Source organism: Myotis nattereri, assembly GCF_964212035.1.
Source record: "Myotis nattereri genome assembly, chromosome: 4".
NCBI lineage: Eukaryota > Metazoa > Chordata > Mammalia > Chiroptera > Vespertilionidae > Myotis > Myotis nattereri.
In genome coordinates, this window is record NC_138079.1 from 92543727 (window position 1) to 92565582 (window position 21856).

The window sequence follows — 21856 nt, forward strand, 5'->3', positions numbered from 1 at the left end:
AAGGCTCCGCCCCCAGCGGGCCTGGCCCAGCCGGCAGTTGGGGGGTGAGAAGTCGCGCCGCTCCCTCCCACGCAGTGCACTCTGGTGGGACCAGGAACTCTCTCGCCATGTCCGCAGCGGAGGCGGGGGGTGTTTTCCTCAGAGCTCGGGGCAGGACCCTGGACGCGTTTCCCGAAGGTACTCGGGGAGGGGATGGCTTCGGGCTGCGGAACCTTCCGCCGGGGGAACCTTTGGTGTGGTTGCGCGCACCTCCAGCCGGACCCCATCGGGGCCGCAGTCGGGGTCGGGACCAAAATAAGGTCCGCACAGTCGGGGCGGAAAGGCTTCCTCGGGCGCTATGGAGACGCGCGTGCCCGCTGGGGGCGTCGGGTCCTGGAGACTCGCTGGCCGCGACCTAACTTCCCTGCGAGAAGAGTAAGGCGGCAAAGCAGTTCACAGTAGCGTGGGCTCTACAGTTGGGTTTGATGTCCTCGCCTTGCCTAGGACACGTTCCTCGGCAAGTTTTGGCCTCAGTTTCCCCATCTGTAAAACGGGAATAATAACAAAGTTCTGTGTGGCACTCGATAAGCGTCTGGTGCACGTTAGATGTCGTTATTTTTATTGTGGCCGTTCCCCATGGTGTATTTTATACGCCGCAATCACGGTTATTTACTATAATATGACTCATCCACCCAAATGTCCCCAGTGCCCGTCAGAACAGTGGCGAGGCCAGGCAGTCGAGAGTCGTGGTAGAGTCAGTTAAATGCTTGGACTTTGAATGTAGGCAATCTGCCTCGCTGTAAAAATGGGTTTGTTAGGATTCTGATAGGTAACAGATTAACCAGGTTATTCTTTTAACAGATGGAAACTGTTTGAAACCCGGTGTCTGACAGACGAGGTGCTAAAGTGAATGTTGGCCCCAGAGCTGAACGTCTAGAGCAGCGGTTCTCAACCTTGGCTGCACAGTAGAATCACCTGGGAATCTTGTTAAAATCCTGATTTCTGGGCCTCGTCCATCGGAAATTCTGTTTCTCTGTTACTAATGATGAGTCCCAGAAATCAGGATTTTAACAAGATTCCCAGGTGATTCTACTGTGCAGCCAAGGTTGAGAACCGCTGCTCTAGAGGGACGTCTGCCCCTGGTTCCCTGGTTCTCTCTGTGGCATTTTGCTGCCTGGAGTCAGATTCCCTCTCTTGCACTCACCAGTTTTGTAACCCAAAGGGAAGCCACAGGTGCCCTGCTGCATCTGGCTTGTGCTCACCTTTCTTCCTTCATGCTCCATTCTTTCCCGTGCCTAGTTTTCTTTTCTGCCAAATTGGGTTTCTTTTAAGATTTTTTATTGATTTTTTAGAGAGAGAGGAAGGCAGAGGGAGAGAGAGTGAGAGAAGCATCGATGTGAGAGCAGAACATCACACACACTCCACTGGGGACTGAGCCACAACACCGGCATATGCCCTGACCAGGAATCGAATTGGCAGCCTTTCGCTGCACGGGGACAACCACCAACTGAGTCACGCCGGCCAGGGCCACACTGGGTTTCTTTTTCTTTCTTTTTTTTTTTTACACTGTCTTTCTTGAATTGCATTTTTAAAAGGGCCAGTTGCAGTATCTCTTTCTCCTCAGGACCTTGGCGCTTGCTCATCCCTGCTACCATGGCTAATAGCCTGGCGGGGGGCCTGGCTCTTTCTCAATCTTCACATCTTATTTAAAGTTAAGTTACTTCGTAGACAGATTTTCCCTGGCTACTCTGTCTAAAGTAGTTTTCTCCTGTAATTCTGTCCTAAAACCTTGTTCTTTTCTTTCTTTGCAGCTCCTGGTGGGGAGTGGCAAGATTTTGGAAGAGCACATGGGGGCCAGGAATATAGCTGTGGTGGATTTTGGGAAATGCAACCTGCTGTAGTGCCCATTCTCTAAATATTTTAGTATGCCTTTTTTTTTGCCCATCATGAGATTTTTGAGATTTATCTATATTGATATAAGTAGCGGTAGTTCACTAATTTTCCTGCTGGGCAATATTCCATTGTATAAATATATACTCTATGCATTCTGTTGCTGGATATGCTGAGTATCTCTGTCCCTCCGAATCTCCACTGTGCTCCAGGATGTTGGCCTCTCTGGGCGTCAATGGACTCCTCGTCCTCTGGCTTTCCCGTGGGGTCAGCCAATGGGGAGTCCCCACCAGGAAGCAGAGGAAGGGTGTTCATTCCCCCATTTTACTCCCTGTGGACTTGCTTTGAGCTAGTTATATTCCTTACCCCAAGTTCACTGCTTTCAAGATAGCCTTTCCTCTGGGTCAGGTTTGGGTAACTACTCGCTCCCTTTCCCCTTTCAGATGTAGGGGAGGCAGCAGCTCTGCTTTTCTATCTTTGGGCTACCAAACTGTCTTTTGTAATTTTTCTACACTCAGCTCATCCCAAATAATCTATTTTTAACCCCTCCTTTAATTATCCTAATTTTTAGTATGCCAGCTATTTTCTGATATAATGGGCATTGAGGGGTTTATATTTTTCACTCTTGGTAACAGTGTTGTTAGGAACTTTTTTTTAAAATTTTTTATTGTTTAAAGTCTTACATATGTCTCCTTTTTCCCCGCATTGACCTCTCTCCGGTGGTTCCCACCCCCCAGTTAGGAACATTTTTGTATAAGTCTTCTAGTGGATGCGTGGGGAAATTTCTCCAAGGCATATATTCAGGAGCGAAATTCTGGGTTATGAGGTATAATCACCCCCAGCTTTACCATAAATTGCCTTCCAAAGCCCTGGCACCAATTTATATGTATATCGACCAGCAGAGAATGAGAGAGTTCCTTGTTACTCTTTTCAGTATCTCTTTTCAGTTCAAGGTGTGTTTATTAGGTTCCTATTGCATTCTTTAGTATCTTGTGGAGAATAGAGAAAGAAGGGGGTGAGGGGGGAGGAAGGCAAGCTACATGCCCTCAGGGGCTCACAGTCTAGGCACAGAGCTATGGCACAAAACATAATTCTTCTCAACTGGTGGACTTGTGGGCCACTGCAGTGGGAGGAGTTGGGATGTTAAGCATTGGTCCTGGCTGATGTTGGGTCTGTTAACTAAAATCACAGAATAAGGAGTAGGTTCAGGTTTGATGGGATTGGTTTGGGAAGTAATGGCTTTGAGATGCCATCAGGAAATATGATGCAACTTGTGGGGCATATACACAGCTGAGGATGAAGGTGTGGGTTCCACTCACAGAGAGCAGACAGTATTGCTGTAGGAGTCAGTGGCATTGCTAAGGGGAAGTGTGGAGTAGTGGACAGTATTTGTCTCTGTGTGTGTAGTCTAAGGATATGCCAGTGCTTAGGGGGCAGGAAGAAGAAAAGGACTCGGAGCAGAAAACAACCAGGAATTTTGGAAGAGGAAACCAGGAGCGGACCTTGGCACTAAAGTTGGGGAGGAGGGCTTAAGGCAGGATGGGACACAGGATGGCATGTTGCAGATTGTTAGCTGAGCAGAGGATGGCAGGTGTGATTGTCACCTCGAGGAGGACAATTTCAGTAGAGTTGTAGGGGGACACCTGTACACAGCGTCTGGGGAATGGCAGAGAGTGAGGATGCGAAGTCCGCAAGGGTAGGATTCTGTTTGGAGTGATGCAAGGTCGACATAGGTCAGTAGCAGCTTAAGGGAGGAGCAGTGCTGAAGGAAGGCCGAAGGGTTTGAAATAGTAATAATGATAAGAACAGTAGGAGCATCTAACAGTCATCAGGTGTTTCTGGCAGCCAGGCACTGTACTCTGGGTTGTATGTAGATTATGTCATGTAATCTACAAAACAGTCCTGTTGAGGTAACTATTAGGATTATCCTCTTTTTACAATGGAAAAAAAAAATCAAGCTCAACAGATTAGGCAACTTGCCCAAGGTCACATAAGTGGTATGAGATGGATCGAGGGTTGAAAATGCAAAAGACAGAATAACGGTGGGAGAGACAGAGCTGTGGAGATGGGATCTACGGCTTGAAAGAGGGGTTGACTCTGGGATCAGATGTACTTTTCAACCATATCTCCATCCTTCTGTCCATCCAGCTATCTACCAGGCCATCCATCCACTGTTCATATTGGCCTATCCACCATATGCCCATCTCTTCATTTTGTCTGTCTGTCCACCTATCAGTTCATTCATTTGTCCTCTTATCCAATGTACTGAGCACTTGCCCTGCCCCAGCCATGGTGCTGGAGGCCAGAGTGAAGGGAGTGAAAAACAGATGTGACTCTTCGGGCACACAGCTGCTTGGAAAGCCTGACATTAACCTGCCCCTCACACAAACCAGTGGAAATTCCGGTTGTGGCAAATGTCAGAGAAGTGAGGGATGGGTGCCATGAGAGCCCCTCACGGGAGCATTAGTAAGGACCTTTAGGGAGGGCTTCCTTGAGGAAGGGGTGTATCATCTGATTGCTGAAGGGCGATTAGGAGTTAACTGGGCCTTGAAGGGAGGGAAGACCATTGTGACCATGGGCAGAGCAAGTTTGAAAGCCTGGCAGGGTGGGACGGGAAAGGGAAGGATAGGGGAAGAAAGCCGTCGAGTGTGGAGCAGTGTGGTATGGGAGGGCTCTGGAGAGTGAGGTGGGGGGTAGTTGGATTTGTTTTTGCCTAATAGCATCAAAGGGATTTAAGCGGTACGTGTGAAAAAACAGGGGCACATAATCGGATATCCATTTGGAAAAGAATGGTCTGGCTGCAGCAAAGGCAACAAAAGCATTTCTACTTACGAGGAACTTGGGTGTAATCTGGTTGGAAGCTGGAGCTCAAGTACTTGTCTAGGAGCATCATTTCCGTAGCACCCCACACTGTTTATTTTCAGCAGCTGGAGGTGCATGTGGTCGTGGTGGTGGGGCTTCCAATGAGATGATGGGAGTGCTGAGGTGTGGAGTCTCCGTAGCCTTTTGGAGCTGCCACAGGGTTGCCAGTAAGACCAGAGAACAAGAGAGTCGTTGGTCTGGAAAAGAATGGGGCCGACAGAGAGACTTAGAAGATAGTTGATGAGACAGAAGAGGGAACATGACCTGGACTTCTCTACAAGTGGGGCTTGCCCTTGGTCTCCCTGTGGGCTGAGCAGTCCCGGTGGGCATGCCCTGCATGGATCATACAGGACAGGACTTGAGGCTCGTCCTTGAAGGCTTAGGTTTAGAATCCCTAGACTTGTTGGTTTACTTCACTGGGTGCTGAATCCCTAATTCACCCCTAAGCTGCCTCTGTCGCTGACTTTCCCTGGGTTCTATTTCCCTGTTAGCATATCTGGTAACTTTGAAAGATGTCTTTAAGGTTCATTATCAGTCCAGGATCTGCTAGAACAAGCGTGTCAAACTCAAAGACTAACACGGCCAAATAAACAAGGTATAAGTTTATGTGGGCTGCAAAAAAAAACAACTTCAATTTTCATAGAAACGGAGGTTTATTTCGATAGAGACATGCTGAGTACAAAGGGCTGAAATAAATGAGCATCGTTAACATAAAATAATAGAACATTTTAATAAAAATTAATACTTTTTCTTGAGCATTAACTTACCAAACACTGAAAAACTGCACAAATTAATAACCGTAGCGCAAATAAACCTATTTTTCTTGTTCTCTGAAAGCGAAATATTTCCTGTTGTGCACACCCAACAAGTCAGTCCAAGACTAATGACGTGGCTATCGGCTGCTAAAATATTCGCTGCTAGTTTTAGTGGAGAGAAATGGTGCACCTGTGCGTAAGACATGTAAGGGAAATGAATGCAACATGATTAAAGTAATCAGTCATTCGCGAATGTTGTAGTTCATTATTAATAATTATGTATAACAGGATATTGTAAAAATTAAGTCACGAAATTTTTATTAAAACGTTTCTTACATACCATTATATAGGCTGGGCCATAAAAATACTCGTTGTGGGTCGCATGCGGCCCCATGGGCTGCAAGTTTGACATGCTTTGTGCTAGAAGGTAGAACCTTGAGCTGGTAGAGTTGCCCCAAGGGCAGGCCTGGAAGAGAAAGGGAAGGAACTGGCTTTTCCCATCAAAGATGTTCAGTTAACTCAAGCAACAGTACCTAACATCATATCCCTAACATCATATCTCTCACGCACTACTAGAAGCCCCTTCTAGAATTAGCAGTTAAACAGTTGGTTTCTCAAGTGAAGTCTGGCAAGTAAATGAAAGAGCACTGTCTTCGTCTGTTTGAGCTGCTGTAACAAAATACTATGGACTGAGTGGTTTATAAACAGCAGAAATTATAGCTCACCGTTCTGGATGCTGGAAGTCCGAGATCAAGGCTCCTGCAGATTCAGTGTCTGGTGAGAACCCTCTTCTGGTTCTTAGAGGGCTGTCTTCTCGCTGTGTCCCAAGGGGTGAGGGAACTCTCTGGGGGTATCTTTTGTAAGGGCACTGACCCATTCATTACCAAGCCCTCAAGACCTGATCTCCTCCCAAAGGCCCCCACTTCCAGATACCATCACATTGCGGGTTAGGTTTCAACCTAAGAATTCGGGGGAGGGGGACACAGATATTCAGCCTCTAGCAAGTATTTTAAGACTACCCCCTGCTCCTCCCCCCCCCCCCCCCACCGTGATTTACATGAATAACAATATTCCCAGGCATTTCTTCCCACAGTATTACAGGTGAAGCTTGGCTTTAGTCATCCGTTCCCTGTTAACATCATCTGCTAGGCTCTGCCAACAGATGTTTACAAAAAGCAAATGGTACATGTCACACCCAAGAAGGCTCACATTCCTCAGGCATGTTCAGATACTCATTTTAATCAGGCAAATTGGTAATTATATTTCCTTGACACACATCCTCATTAAGACCACTTTCTCCTAGCAGATCACTGTCTTTCTGAAAAGTTTATGACATCTGTTTTGAAGAAATTCTCAGAGAAATATCAAGATAAAATATGTTTTAAAAATTGCCTATATTTAATTGTTTTCCAGTCCTACCCTGGTTTCCCACTTCACTTTACTGCCAGAATATTTCCTCCCATTTAGAGAACAGAGTTTTCTTTAAAAGGTTAGTTACTTTCCTGGACATTTGCAACCTCAGCAGCTGATTTGGAGGAACCGAATCATATTTAATCCTGAATATTTCTTGGTCCCCTCGGAAACACTCTTACACGCAAAGAATAAATAGAGTTAAAAACAAACTTCATCTCTTTCCTGTTTCACCTAAGAACTTTTCTCAAAATAGACCTGTTTATACAAGTCTGAATGGGGTTGAAAATACTGTGGTTTTTGCCCGAGCTGGTTTGGCTCAGTGGATAGAGCATTGGCCTGCGGACTGAAGGGTCCCAGGTTTGATTCCAGTCAAGGGCACATGACCACGTTTCAGGCTCCGTCCCCGGTGGGGGGTGTGCAGGAGGCAGACGATCAATGATTTTCTCTTATCATTGATTTACCTGTCCTTTCCTCTCTGAAATCAATAAAAAAATATATTTAAAGAAATTAAACTACTGTGGTTTAAAAAATTCTAACATATTAATGTCTGCCTTTTTTATTATAATCAGCCAAATGGGTGTGACAAGTGGAATCTCATTGTGATTTTGATTTGCATTTTCCTATTGGCTAATGATTTGAACATCTTTTCATGTGCAGAACTGTCTGTTCAGATCCTTTGCCCAGTTTTTAGTAAGGTTATTTGTGTTTTTATTATTGAATTGTAAGAGCTCTTTATATATTCTGGATATAAGATCCTTATCAAGTATATGATTTGCAAATGTATCTCCTGCCATTCTTTGGATTATCTTTGTGACAGAGATGGCAGGAATATATTAGCAGCTGCCAAGAATTCTTTTTATTTTTATTATTATTATTATTATTATTATTATTATTATTATTATTAGTTAAGGTATTACAAATGTGTCCTCATCCCCCCATTAACCCCCAACCTCCCCCCCACACACACACTCATGCTCCCATCCCCCTGTTGTCCATGTCCATTGGTTTGGCTTATATACATGTATACAAGTCCTTCGGTTGATCTCTTCCCCTTACCCCCGCCCTCCCCTACTTTCCTTCTGGGGATTGATAGCCTGATCGCTGTTTCTCAGTCTTTTGGTCTGTCCCTTTTCATCAGTCTATGTTGTTCTCTATAATCCACAAATGAGTGAGATCATGTGGTATTTATCTTTCTCTGACTGGCTTATTTCACTTAGCATAATGCTCTCCAGTTCCATCCATGCTATTGCAAAAGGCAAGAGTTCCCTTTTTTTTACTGCAGCATAGTATTCCATGGTGTAGATGTACCACAGTTTTCTAATCCACTCATCTGCTGATGGGCACTTAGGCTGTTTCCAAATCTTAGCTATGGTGAATTGTGCTGCTATGAACATAGGGGTGCATATATCCTTTCTGATTGGCGTTTCTGGTTTCTTGGGATATATTCCTAGTAGTGGGATCACTGGGTCAAATGGGAGTTCCATTTTTAGTCTTCTGAGGTAGCTCCATACTGTTCTCCACAGTGGCTGCACCAGTCTGCATTCCCACCAGCAGTGCAGAAGGGTTCCTTTTTCTCCACATCCTCTCCAACACTTGTTGTTTGTTGATTTGTTGATGATAGCCATTCTGACAGGTGTGAGATGATAACGCATTGTCGTTTTGATTTGCCTCACGCTGCCAAGAATTCTTAATCTTGGGGTCTCTTCTGCTCTCCCTCTCAGGGCGTCAGCCACCAGAAACTCTTAGCTAGTGAGATTTCTGTCAGTGTGTCTGTAATGTAATTTTAGCTTTCTATCTTTTGGGGACTTTAGTTTGCTCTTCCCTGGTTTATGAATATAGGGACAAAGATTACATGGGGAAGTAGGGATTACAAGCTTGGGGAAGTAAGCTATACAGGCTGGGTTGGGATTGCATTGTTTGGGCAATAGAGTTAATGCTTCCATGATAATGGGCAGTGTTTGAATGAGAATGGACCACATTCCAAGGCTGACTCCCAGGTCTTGGGGGCATAGGACTCCCAGCCAGGTTGATATGTCCTTTCTCTGACCAGAAAGGGCAATCATGGTTAGCAGAGCATGATTAATATTTCCCATAACCATAACTAATCCCCAGTGTTCTGTTTTTGCCTATAACACTGGGAGGAACAGATCTGTAGAAGTACCCTCTAGCAGTGAAGGGGGGCATTCCTGTTTTTATAAAGGAAAATAAAATAAAATAGTACTTTCACATTAAAGCCACTGAAGGCTGGTGAATTATCCCTATTACAAAATTTGCCAAGAAAATGCCTTGGATAATAATAATTGGTTTTAAAATTTCAAAGTTGTTATAAATATAACAAAAGTAAGGTTATATGATAAAGCTTTTTCAGAGTTTTCCAAAGTTTTTGGTAACTTAAAACTTTGGAGTTTGCTGGGTTAAATAGTAAAAAAATACATATATTTTAAATACCTAGGTATTTTGAAATAACAGGCTACTGAAACTGATGGGGAAAATAAGACATTTGCCGGGGGGTGGGGGGGGGGGTGGGGGTGGAGGGTAGCAATCTGAATCTGTGCCAGTAACCTAATGTACTTTCTTTATAGCCTATAATTAAGTCACTGCCCCTTTCTCCACAATCTGGTCTAGCAAGACCTGTTTTCCTAATTACTCCCAATTTACAAAAGGGCCATAAACAAAAGAATGTAACAGCTTAGCTACAGGGGAGGTCACTGACACCACCCAGAACAGAATTCACCAGGCGACTGAAAAATACACAGGAATACTTGGAGGTCCAGGATAAACCCATTTATTTTTAGACTAGTGACCCAGTGCACAAAATTCGTGCACATTAAAAGGGAATTAATTAGAGGAAATATTTTAATATTGCTATTTGCCATTTCTCTATACTAGAAGTGTCAGAGATGAAAGAAAATTAGTAAAATTTTCTCAGGAGGGGCTGTGGAAGCCCACCACAAAAGTCTGGTAGTTAGGAAACAGCTAGAAAACAAAGAAACCAAATGGTATAAAGAGAAAGCTTCCTCCATATTGGCTTACTCAGGATTTGGAGACCTGACCCCCTGAATCTATGTGAAACATCCTATCTAATAAAAGGGTAATATGCAAATTGACCATCATGCCATAACAAGATGGCTGTGCCAGCGGAGACAGGGATTCCATAACACAAGATGGCTGTGCTCACAGCAGAGGCCGAGTTCCTGTAACGAGCCTTAACGAGCAATCAGCAGGGACCTGAGGCTGTGTGGCACTGGGCCAGGGAAGGGGACCTTAGGCCGTGCCCCTGTCCCTGGCACCGGGCCAGGGGACCTGAGGCCATGCCCCATGCCTTGGCTCCGGGCTGTGGGACCTGAGGCTGCGCACCCCCGCCCCAGTTCTGGGTTGGGGGACCTCAGGCCATGCTCCCCGCCTGCAGGGCTTGACGGGGTACCTCAGGCCGCACCCCCGGCCCAGGCCAGGGGACCTTAAGGCACGCTCCCCAGCCCAGGCCGGGGGACCTCAGGCCATGCCTCCCACTCAGCGGGGCTTGATGGGGGTGGGGCTGGCTGGGTCTGGATCTAGCCCAATGGGAGTGGGGCCGGCCGGGTCTGGGTCTCGTGCGATTTTGAGGTGCACGTGGGTGGGCAGGGACTTGACTCTGGTTCCCGTGGTGTGCCCTAGACTCTGACAGGAGGAAGATTTTCATATACATTTTACTAATTTTCTTTCATCTCTGACACTTCTATTACAGTGAAATGGCAAATAGCAATATTAAAATATTTCCTCTAATTCCCTTCTAATGTGCACGAATTTTGTGCACCGGGTCACTAGTCTGAAAATAAATGGGTTTATCCTGGATCTCCAAGTATTCCTGTGTATTTTTCAGTCACCTGGTGAATTCTGTAACAAAACAATCAGTTTGCTTTGTATGGAGAATCTAGAGGATAGATTTGAATCTATTTGGATATGTCTTGAATTTTATTTGAAAAATATCCTTAAAAATGTGAATGTATTATTAATCTGAGAAATGCTAAGTACTTAACTTACCACCTAAAATTTAAGGTCTAAGAGTTAAAAATTCTAGCTAATTGGAAAGAAATTATATGGTTTTGGTAATAGAAGGCATGAAGTATAGAGATGCATTATTGAAATAATTAGGAAATTAAGTTGTTCTAAAGCTAAATGAATAAAAGATTTGTGAACATTATTAGAAGGATTGTGAAGAGAAATCTTAAGAGGAAATTATAGGTAGGTGAATCTAAAGTAGGCTAATACAGAATGTGTTTATGCCGGGGTCCAACCCCAGCGGGTCCAGGGGTCCCCAAAGGTGTGGACGAAGTCGGCGAAGAAGGAATGACATGGGGACGGAGTTCAGTTGATCAGCAGCCTAGCCAGGATCTCTAGCCAAGTTCTGGTCAGGATCTCCAGTGAAGTTCTGCTTAGGATCTCCAGCCAGGTTCTGTCCAGGTTCTCCAGCCAGGTTCAGTAGCCATGTTCCCTCGCTAGGTTCTCCAGCCAGGTTCTGTCCAGGTTCTCCAGCCAGGTTCAGTCACCAGGTTCTAGTCAGGTTCTCTTGCCAATTTCTGTAGTCAGGTTCAGTCCAGGATCTTTTGCCATGTTCTCTCGCTAGGTTCTGTCTCTAGGTTCTGAGGCCAGTTTCTGTCCAGGATCTTTTGCCATGTTCTCTCCAGCGAAGTTCTTCTGTCTCTAGAGAACGTTCTGTGTAGGTTCTGTGCCTAGGTTCTGTCTCTCTGTCTCCTAAGTTCTGTCTTCTTACATCTGTATTTATACCAGTTGATTCCAATCCTGTCAATCTCTATTCCAAAGGTTAGGGCGTTTCTTATCTCCAATCCAGGGAGTAAAGATTATGTAGCTTAAGCATGATTGTTCGTAGTTAAAGTGATTAATTACCCCCCTGGCACTTAGTTGAGGGGTTTTATTCCCCCCCTAACTTCAGGGGAAAATCCCTACCTGGGGAAACAATCTTTCTCAGAGAGGAGACCTTGGTTAAAACACATAGTGCCAAGAAGGTGAGCAAACATTTTAAGAACAGTATGCCATATATGCCAGGTCCTTTGAAACAGCAAGGATGGACCGGCTCCCGGCATGTTTAGGCCTTTTCCAGGGAAAAAGTTTTCTGTAAAAAGTAAAAAGATTTTTTCTGTATTTGCCTAGGAAGCAAAAGTTTTAGAAATTAATGGAATAATTATATATTGTGATATTTTAACCAGGTACTTAATTACTTTAAAAAAAGGTGATTTTAATGGTGGGAACTGAAGATTTACTAGCCTATGTTTGTGTTTAATACCCTCTTGTCACTTCGAATAATAGACGATCTTTTGGTAGGATGGGTTTGACAGCCTTCCTAGGGTTTGAATTTTAAGAATTTTTTTTTGACCTAGAGTTCGCTTTAGGTCATTCCAATAGGCCTGTAATGCCTCACGGATTTGTTTTCTCTTTATGAAGGAAAGTTTATACTAAAGGTACATACGAACCTTTGCCAATAAAGAAAAATTGTATTTCAGTAGGGAATTATTAGAACTGAAATGTTTTTTCCGTCTACCAGACCATTTGTTGTGATTCTTGCTGTTCTAATTTTGTTCAATAATACTAAATATTATAACACAGTTTGTCTCTGCCAGGTTACAAGCCCACCTCCTTCCATGCCTAGGTCTCATCGCCCCTCTGACAGAGAGCAAGGATCTCTTGACTCTGAGAGAAACCTTCGCCCCTCCTCAGTGTTAGGTTCCGGAAGGAGGAACGCATGAGGCCATTTTGGGCTTTTTCTGGGCGGAGAATTCTCTGTGCAGGTCCTGATTCTGGGAAACTCCGGAGGGGAGAGATAATGGTCTTGGCAAGTGGAATGTGGTCTAAGCAATGCTAGGGTCACCGAAGGAGGGATCAAGAGGCCAAGTTGGTAAGTGTTAGAAATAAGGCGAGCCCCCAGGTCAGGGGTCCTGGTAGAACAAAAAATAGTCGGGAGCCAGGCAGCAAGGCCAACATCTTTACTTCTAAGTAGGAGGGTGCACACATGGTCTGGAAGCAGCACGCGAACAGGCGGTCTGCTCAGGATTTATAACCCTGACGCATGTGACCTGTCCCTTGCTCTTGATTGGAGCTCAGGCGCACAGTCTCTCCCGATTGGCTGATTCAAAGGGAGGGGTTGGCCTTTGCTGTTTCAAGATGGCGGCCCCCAGGGGAGCTGCCAGCCATGCAGCCAAGTGGTGGCTGCCAAGTCATGCAGCCCCAAATGGCGGCTGTCTAAACTGTTCTTTGACAGAAAAGATGGCTTGTTTATTCTCACATAAGGGATTATACATTTTTTAAAGGACTCCAGGCGAGCCTTTTCTGGGCGGAGAATTCTCTGTGCAGGTCCGGATTCTGGGAAAGTCCGGAGGGGAGAGGTAATGGTCTTAGCAAGTGGAATGCCTGTTGTGAAGGGGCCTAAAGGTCAGTTCCCAGGGGAGCGGGTATCGATTCACTTATTTGATCAGACCTGACAGTATGGAAGCAGCATTTTTTGCCGACACCCCCTTTCCCTGAAAGAATGCAGAGCAAAGATCCTTGAGGGGATGTGTTAGGCAGTTAGACAGACATGAGCAGAGCAAGGACGAAGGGCCAGCCCTGCGATGTGCTTCTTACCACCCCGTCTGCCCTGAAGCCAGCAGTGAAGGAACCTGTGTAGAGTCTCCTTTTCCCTCCTCGGAGAAAGCCGACAGGTCTTAGGACACTAATGAAGATAGAATCAGTGTAAGAAAAGAGAGGGGACTTTGTAAGAAACATGCCTGATGTATCTTCATAGAAAAGAAACAGCCTGTGGCCGGCGGCTATGGAATTTCCTCAGAGCAGACCGGATGTGTGGGTGGGGAGAGAGGATGAGAGCTGTACATGTGGCTGATAGTACATATCCTAGGAATATTCCCCTAGACCCGTGGTCGGCAAACCGCGGCTCGCGAGCCACATGTGGCTCTTTGGCCCCTTGAGTGTGGCTCTTCCACAAAATACCACGTGCGGGCGTGCACATACAGTGCGATTGAAACTTCGTGGCCCATGTGCAGAAGTCAGTATTTTGTGGAAGAGCCAGACTCAAGGGGCCAAAGAGCCGCGGTTTGCCGAGCCCCAGTTTGCCGACCACTGCCCTAGACAAAGGGGGGTGGAGACTAGAAAAGGCCCCAGCCCATTTTTTAAAATAACCCAATGGGAGACAGTAAGACCTAGGCAACCTATTAGGAAATAGTGACCAAATAGTACTCAGCCCATGAGGAACTAGAGCAGGGTCTAAATAAATAGGCTATGTTCCTTGCCCCACGTGTGATCCTATACAATGGAGGATCCTATCCTCCCTCCCCTTTCACCATGCTTCTGTTTCCTAGTCCGTCTTCTGAAATTTGGACAGGTGAGCCATTTCTCACAATAACATTTGCAGCACCAAAGTTTTTAATTCTGCTGAAGTTCATATTATCATCTTTTCCTTATATCACTTGTGCTGTTGATGTCACATGTAAGAAATTTTTGCCTAACTCCAAATCATGCTCCTGTGTTTTCTTAAGAGTATTGTAGTTTACGCTCTTACATTTAGGCCTAGGTCCATAGTGAGTTAACTTTTATGTAAGGTAGTTTTTTAAAACTACAATAGACGTCTGGTATTTAGCCAATGAGTAGAAAAACTTAGTTCAAGAGGGCAATCGTAAAAATCCCACATGTTCTTTTAACATTTCATTTTAATGTAAACTATAAATGTACATTCATTTACCGATCTTTGAGGTGGAGCCAAGGATGTGCCTTGGAGTGTGGGTTTGTAGATGGGGCTGCCATGTAGCCTTTCTGGCATAAACACCCACAGGAATCTTTTCCCGTTTGGGTTCTTTCCAGTGGAGTAGTCGGTTAAAAACCACTCGGAGAGCACGCTGAGTGAAGAATGCTTCTAGGTTTATACTTTCTTTTTCTTCAAACCTTTTATACTTGTCTGCCTAACACCTAATTCAATGGTATTTTATTTTCCCCAGCTTGCCTTTATTAAGTCTTCCCAAAGGACCCGTCTTGGTTTTATTAGACACAACCCTTTTCACGTTCCTATTTCTCTGGTTTACATGTATAATTAAAGAACTGGCATAAACAGATTTGGGGACAACTCCTGATGGACACTGAGCAAACTCCTCCAGGGGCAGGGGCAGAGGGGCATAGAGCATGGGAGGGCTCAGCATGCCCTAGGGACTGTCCGTGCCTTTATAGAGGGCATGGGGAGTGTTGGTAAACCCTTCACATCAGTCTAGTGACGGTGGCTCAGAGAGCATCTTCTTCACCGAGAGGGCTAAGTGGCAACGTTTTATTTGTGCAATATATGATTTTTAACTTTGCCAAACCCTCCGATGAGGAAGGTGCAATAACCTGGTGCCAGGCAGCTGGAGACTCCAGGAGCCCCAGAACTGCCGGCCACTCTCAGAACCAAGTCTGATGAGCAGTCAGACACTTGGGAAATATTTGTTGAGTGAACGAATGCCAGAACCCCCCAGGTAGCCTTGTTTGAAAGAAAAAGAAACAGTGCTAATGCCACAGGTCCTCATCTGTAAAATGAAGGCAGAGTGGTGGCTAGGTCTGTGTTAAGGTACAGTCGTGCTGATGTATGTGTTGACTTCATCTGCATGAGGGCACCGTGCCTCTTTGCTGATCTCAGGTTTCAGACTGATAAGTGGGAGGACCAGGAAGAGAATGCAGCAGCTCTTCTGGCTCCCAGCCTTTGGCTTTGCCACCAGAGCACACTGGAACAGAACAGAGCTCTTCATGTTCCTTCTCCTCCTCAACCTGCACCTTCCCAGTGTCCCCCAGCTCGCCTGTTCCACCAGGAGCCTTGGAGCATTCCTGACCTCAGCCTCTCTCCTCCTCCCCATGTCCCAGCCCTCCACAGTCCTGTCTGTTCAACCTCCAGAGCTCCCCTGGGTTTTGTCCGCCTTCTTCTCAGCTCCCACGTCCCCATCTCTCACCTGGACAGTTCGGTCAGCCGTTGGTGTCCACACTTTCCCCTCCAATCCATTCCCCGTGCAGCATTCAGAGTCATCTCTTTGAAACAAAAATTGGGTCCATCACCCCTTTACATGGCTTTTCTCTGACCCTCTCTTTTTCTCTCTGTGCTTTCTCATTCTTCAGGTCACAGTTTAAAAGAAACCTGTGCTGCTTCTCCCATTCTAAATGAGGTCCCTTGCCATTCACCATTACTCGTTCTTTTCCTTATAGTTGTGTATTTATTCCAGTGACTTTGATGTCTTTTCTTGCCTCTAGACCAGCGGTTCTCAACCTGTGGGTCTCGACCCCTTTGGGGGTCGAACGACCCTTTCAAAGGGGTCGCCTAAGACCATCAGAAAACACATATATAATTACATATTGTTTTTGTGATTAATCACTATGCTTTAATTATGTTTTTATGTCAGATATTTACATTACGATTCATAACAGTAGCAAAGTTACAGTTATGAAGTAGCAATGAAAATAATTTTATGGTTGGGGGTCACCACAACATGAGGAACTGTATGAAAGGGTCATGGCATTAGGGAGGCTGAGAACCACTGCTCTAGACTATGAATTCCTGGAGGCAGGAAGCCTGGACTAGGACAGTGTTAGCAGTAGGTGACACTCAGCGGCCATTTGTTATATGAATAAACAAATGAGTATGAAAGAGTGAATACACTACCTCTGGATCACATGTGTATACCCACCTAACCCATTGCTTGCAACACCATGTATTCTTTGGACAAAACAAAACAGAAACCAGGATATTGAACCAATCAATAGGACCCTTGCAAACCACCCTGGGGCTCTGCAGTTTGTGAATTACTCAAAGACATCACCTGGAGGACATTCTTGTAATCAGGGGTGTGCCCTCCCACAGAGCTGCATGTGACCCAAGGAAGAATTGTCTTCCCTTAAGTCCAGGGCCTCTGCTTGCCCAGCCTTGTGCCTGCAGGGCTGCCTCTGCCCAGGGAGAGTGCCTTCTTCCAATTCTCCCCGATGCACCACCTGGGCTGGCAGCTTGGGGAACGTGGGGAATGGTGGGAAAAAGTCATAGCTAACATCCACCCACGTCAGGCAAACCCCAAGTGGAGATCTGCTTCTGAAAAGTGAGAGGTTCGGGAAATGCCTTTTCTTCCCGGGTTAGCCATTGTCCAGATCAGCTTTGGCCAAAGCCAGTGATGCCGAAAGCCGCCTGGCCAATTTGTCCTGGCCCATCTGCTTTCTTACATCTCTGAAGGGCTGCAGATAAGATTTTGGCAGGTCCTTCCTTTCCCAATGGCAAGTGTGGCAGCCAAGCCATGACTCAGAAGCTTTTGTGTATCTGAGAGACTACCTTTTGGATGCATTTCGGTGAAGAGAAGAGTAGTTGAGTAAATTCACTTAGTACTTAGGAATTATGAGTAGGAGACTCTAAGGATATTGGTGTTACAGTTATTTTTAAGGAGGAGGGGGTCCTGAATAATATTTGCTTTCTTTAACAGCTTCACATACCATACAGTTTGCCCTTTTAAAGCGAACCACTCAATGGCTTTTATTCTTTTCACAGAGTTGTGCAACCCAGTCAGTATTAGAACATTTTCACCACTCCAGAAGGAACTCCACACCCCTTACTGGTCACCCCCTACCTCCCTCCCAGCCCGGGCAACCACAATTGAAAAGACACTACTAACTGTTGCATTGAGTTCTGGCAGTTTTACAGTTGGGACATTTGGGTTGTCAAACCAGAAAGAGTCCCAAAGTGGTGAAGGATTGTTTTGTTATGTTTTTTGTTTTGTTTACCACTCAAATCAGATTAGTCCCCAGAGAAGATGAAGGATATTGCTGAAGATATTTAGGTAGTGATTCACTGTGCAGATTGCTACTGTGAGAAACTGCAGAAATTGCATTTTGTTGGCATTTGTTCTTTAGCTAGAAAGCCTGCAGGCTACCCATCTTTGCTGTTTTATAAGCAAAGCAATATCCACGATATGTGAAGGAAAAGATGTGAAGGCCAAAGCATGTGTGTGTAGGTGTGTGTATGTATGTATGTATGTATGTATGTGTGAAGGTATATACAGGGTGGGGCAAGAGTAGGTTTACAGTTGTTTGTATAGAATATAATATAATAAATAATAATGCAAGAATAAATTCTGTGTTTCACATACTACTGTAAACCTACTTTTGCCCCATCCTGTATACTTATGTATGTAGCTCCATCATCAGATATTCTCTAAACCCCACTTGGTACTATGGAGAGCAAAGAAATGGGTAAGGTTTGATAGCTCTTCTCTGCTCAGACAAGGGTAGGAGTTCCCATGAGTCATAGTCATGGAAACAGAAGCTCCCACTTGACTGCTTATTGTGTGCCAGGTCCAAATGCTTTAAATGCATGAACTCATCAGTTCTTCACTTTATAGCTAAGGAGAATTACTGAGGCACAGAGAGGTTGAGGGACCTGCATCATGTCACTTAGTTGGTAAAGGATGGAAATGGGATTTGAACCTGGCACTCAAGCCTCAGAGTCTGGGCTACACTGGGACCAAGTTAGGGCTTCAGGAGATGGAGGCCCAAAGTGGCCCAGAGGTGGTAAGCCCTTGCCCAAGCCCTCACCTCCTGGTATGATGTATCCCACCTCATGTTTCCATTTGTCCTGGTCTCAGGGTCTGGGTACCTGCTGCCCTCTTCCTGGAGCTTCCCCCATGCCTGGCTTTCTCATCCTTCAGATCTCAGCTCCCCTGTTTCCTAGCTGCCCCATCCAACCAGAGCCCCCCCCCCCCTCCCCCCCGCTCTGCCTGTGATCACCTGATTATTTCTGTGGTCACATGGAGCACTGGTGTGATTGTGTTAGTTGTTGACCTGTTCATTGTCCATCTCCTCTCTACTCTGTAAGGTCTTAAGGAATAGGACCTGTGGCCTTGCTCACTGTTGAATGCCTAGACCAGTGATGGCGAACCTTTTGAGCTCGGCATGTCAGCATTTTGAAAAACCCTAACTTAACTCTGGTGCCGTGTCACATATAGAAATTTTTGATATTTGCAACCATAGTAAAGCAAAGACTTATATTTTTGATATTTAATATATTTAAATGCCATTTAACAAAGAAAAATCAACCAAAAAAATGAGTTCGTGTGTCACCTCTGACACGCGTGTCATAGGTTTGCCATCACTGGCCTAGTGACTAGTGTGGCCCCTGCCATATGGTGGGTGCTCAGAACAAACTGATGAATGGGGAAGGAGGCAGAGCTGCAAGGGAGGGAGACAGGCTTTGTGGCCGAGGTAGTGATTGAGCTGGGCTGGGAAGGACTGATGGAACCTCAGTGGGGAAAAGAGTCGGTAGAATGGAGAGCATCCCTGGAGGAAGGGGTGGGAAAGCATGGGTTGTGTTGAGGAGCAGATAAGGGTCCATTTGGAGGCATCTGTGCTGTCTTGTGCAGGCTTTCTCAACCTCAGCATTGACACTGGGCTGCATTGTGCTTTGTTGCGGGACTACCCTGTGTAGTGTGGGATGCTTAGCACCACCCCTGCCCTCTATCCATTGAATGCCAGAAGCTCCATCCCCCTCCCAATGTGACATCCAAAAATGTCTTCAGACATCAAATGTCCCTTGGGGATCAAAATCATCCCTGGTTTAGAGCCACTGGTCTAGTGGGAACAGTAATCTTTACAGCTGGGGAAGTTTTGGCTATTGGGCTACATTTGAGCCCCAATAGCCGTAATGAGTGAGGATCCATTGCCGTCCTAATTTATCCCTTCACCAAATGTTTACTGAATGGCTCCCACATGCCAGGGACATAATACTAGAAAGCGAAAGCAAACTTGGGGCTTTTGTCCCAAAGATTAGAGGGATGTGGCCCTTTACCAAGGGAGTTTGATGATATGGGTAAGGTTTCAGGAAGAGTCGCACTGGTGGTGATAGCCTGGGGTGGATCAGAGTGGGGGCCACTGCATGGAGCTGTCCTGGTAGCCCTAGGTGGGAGTGATTAACACCTGGCCACAGGTGGTGCCGCTGCAAATGGGGAGGATGGATGAGTATGGGAGATGCTGTGGACAGCATTACCTGGTTGGCTAAAGGTACACATGACCCTAACATCTATAGATTGGTGGACTGGGGACCATGGTGTCAAAGTCTGGGCTATCAGGAGAAGAAGCCAGTCAGTCTTGAAGGAAAGAGGATAAATTTGCTTGTGGGAATGTTGACTTTAAAGTGCTGAATGGACAAACTGGGAGCTTGAACATGCCCAGAAAAACACAAAACTGCATTTTACTCCACTTTCTTGTTAATTCTGTGGCTTCTAGTCAATTGGAGAAGTGTGGCCCCTTAAGTCCCCATTCATGTATTATTTTGAGTTAGATAAGTTAACAGGAGCCAAAACATTGAATTTTGAAATATTCTTACAGTGTAATAATGTGGTATTGTAACAACAGTAACCTTGTTAACCAGACTGCCTGCTAATTAAACTTCCTAACCAGTATCTTATTATTTTAAGTCTGTCTTCCAAAAGGCAAACTAGATGTAGAAAATGAGGCTTTTCTTTATAAAAATTAAATTATCATTGTATTCACCTTGACGTATTTGAAGTTGCCTATAAAGTAACAGGTTTAGTACATCATGAGAGCACAAATTATTACAGTATTAGGTATTAATGACAGGACTAACTCCCATAGGCCTTTTCCTAGTTGGGTGATGAAAGCAGTGATTCATTTGCTTTGGGGTGTACATTTATTATAGTTAGTCTTTGATTAACTGGTAATAGCGAAAGGATCAATGAAATTTATAATTCTTGGTATATATTAAAAAGTCAGCTTTCGTTAACAGTTGACAAATATGCCCAAAAGGTTTAATAAAAATGAGAGGAAATATATTGGTAGAGACAAATTTGAGAAAACATTTAGTTCATGATATTAAAAGTGCAAATGCAAAGAGTGATTATAATTTGATTATCTTTCAGACAGGATATTGGCACATAAATAGTCTCATAGGAAGGATTAATGATAAGGCATTGTGTGGATTTTTAAAGGTGTTTTAAGTTTTTTCTCTGTATGCAATTGCTTTGCACTTGATCATGCTTAAAGAATACTCAGAAGCCTTTCCTATCCATAGTGTAATGCCACCCCAAATTCACTGTTGGTTTTTATCCCTTAATTTTGAACAGTGGTTACTATGACAATCTCTATCAGTCGGTGGCCAAATTTTGTTGTTCTCTATACGATGGATGAATCAAAGTTCTTTCTAAAACCAACTTTTTCTTTGAAAAATAAATTAATTTAAAATTTTGATTTAGGCTATGTTAACTGTTTGATCTAGGCAATGGTAACAATAAATTATGCTAATTTATGATGGCAACTCAGAGTTTGTTTTTCTGGCTTGTCATTTGGACAGACTTCAGTATTCCTAGCTGGATAGTTCTCTGTAATTTCCCCTCTGTGATCACCTGCCCTGAAGTTGGGGCTCTGGAGCATACTAGGCCTGGTTCTGCCCCTTATTGATCTCCATCAAGTTCTTTACTCTTAACCTTGCTTGGTTTCCTCTTCCATTTCACTAAGCAAAATGGAAGGGTTACTGTAGATAAATGGCTTGTCATTACAGATATCTACAGGGGTTCGGTGATGAATTGGGCCAGGTGTGGACTGTGGTGAATTTGAAAGCACATGCCTCTTTAGAGGGGCAGCCACTGCTCAGCCCCAGCCAGACATTGGCACACTCCACTGGGGACTGATATGGCCATTTTCCATGAGAAATCACAAGGGCAGGCGTGTATGTGAAACTCATGATTAAAAATGTTGGCGACAACAGCCCGGCCAGTGTTGCTCAGTGGTTGAGCATTAATCCATGAACCAAGAGGTTCCCGGTTCGATTCCCTATCAGAGCACATGCCCAGTTTGCAGTCTCGACCCCCCGGTAGGGGGAGTGCAGGAGGCAGCCGATCAAATGTTTCTATCTCCCTTTAAAAAATCAAAAACATATTTTTAAAAAAATCTTGGCAACAAATTTGAAATTT

General features: G+C 44.9%; 1 protein-coding gene across 3 annotated transcripts in view; it reads left to right on the forward strand.

The window, feature by feature from the left end:
• CPPED1 (calcineurin like phosphoesterase domain containing 1) overlaps positions 1-21856 on the forward strand; it is a 108691-nt gene continuing 86835 nt past the window's right edge. Inside the window, exon 1 of one of the 3 annotated variants that reach the window (XM_081089506.1) lies at positions 1-177. In XM_081089506.1, coding sequence (XP_080945632.1) covers positions 108-177 — 70 coding nt within the window. In that variant the 5' untranslated portion in view covers positions 1-107. Of the gene's footprint in view, positions 178-5395; positions 6264-21856 lie in introns of those variants that run through there. The other 2 variants (XM_081089508.1, XM_081089507.1) reach the window with 2 other exon arrangements.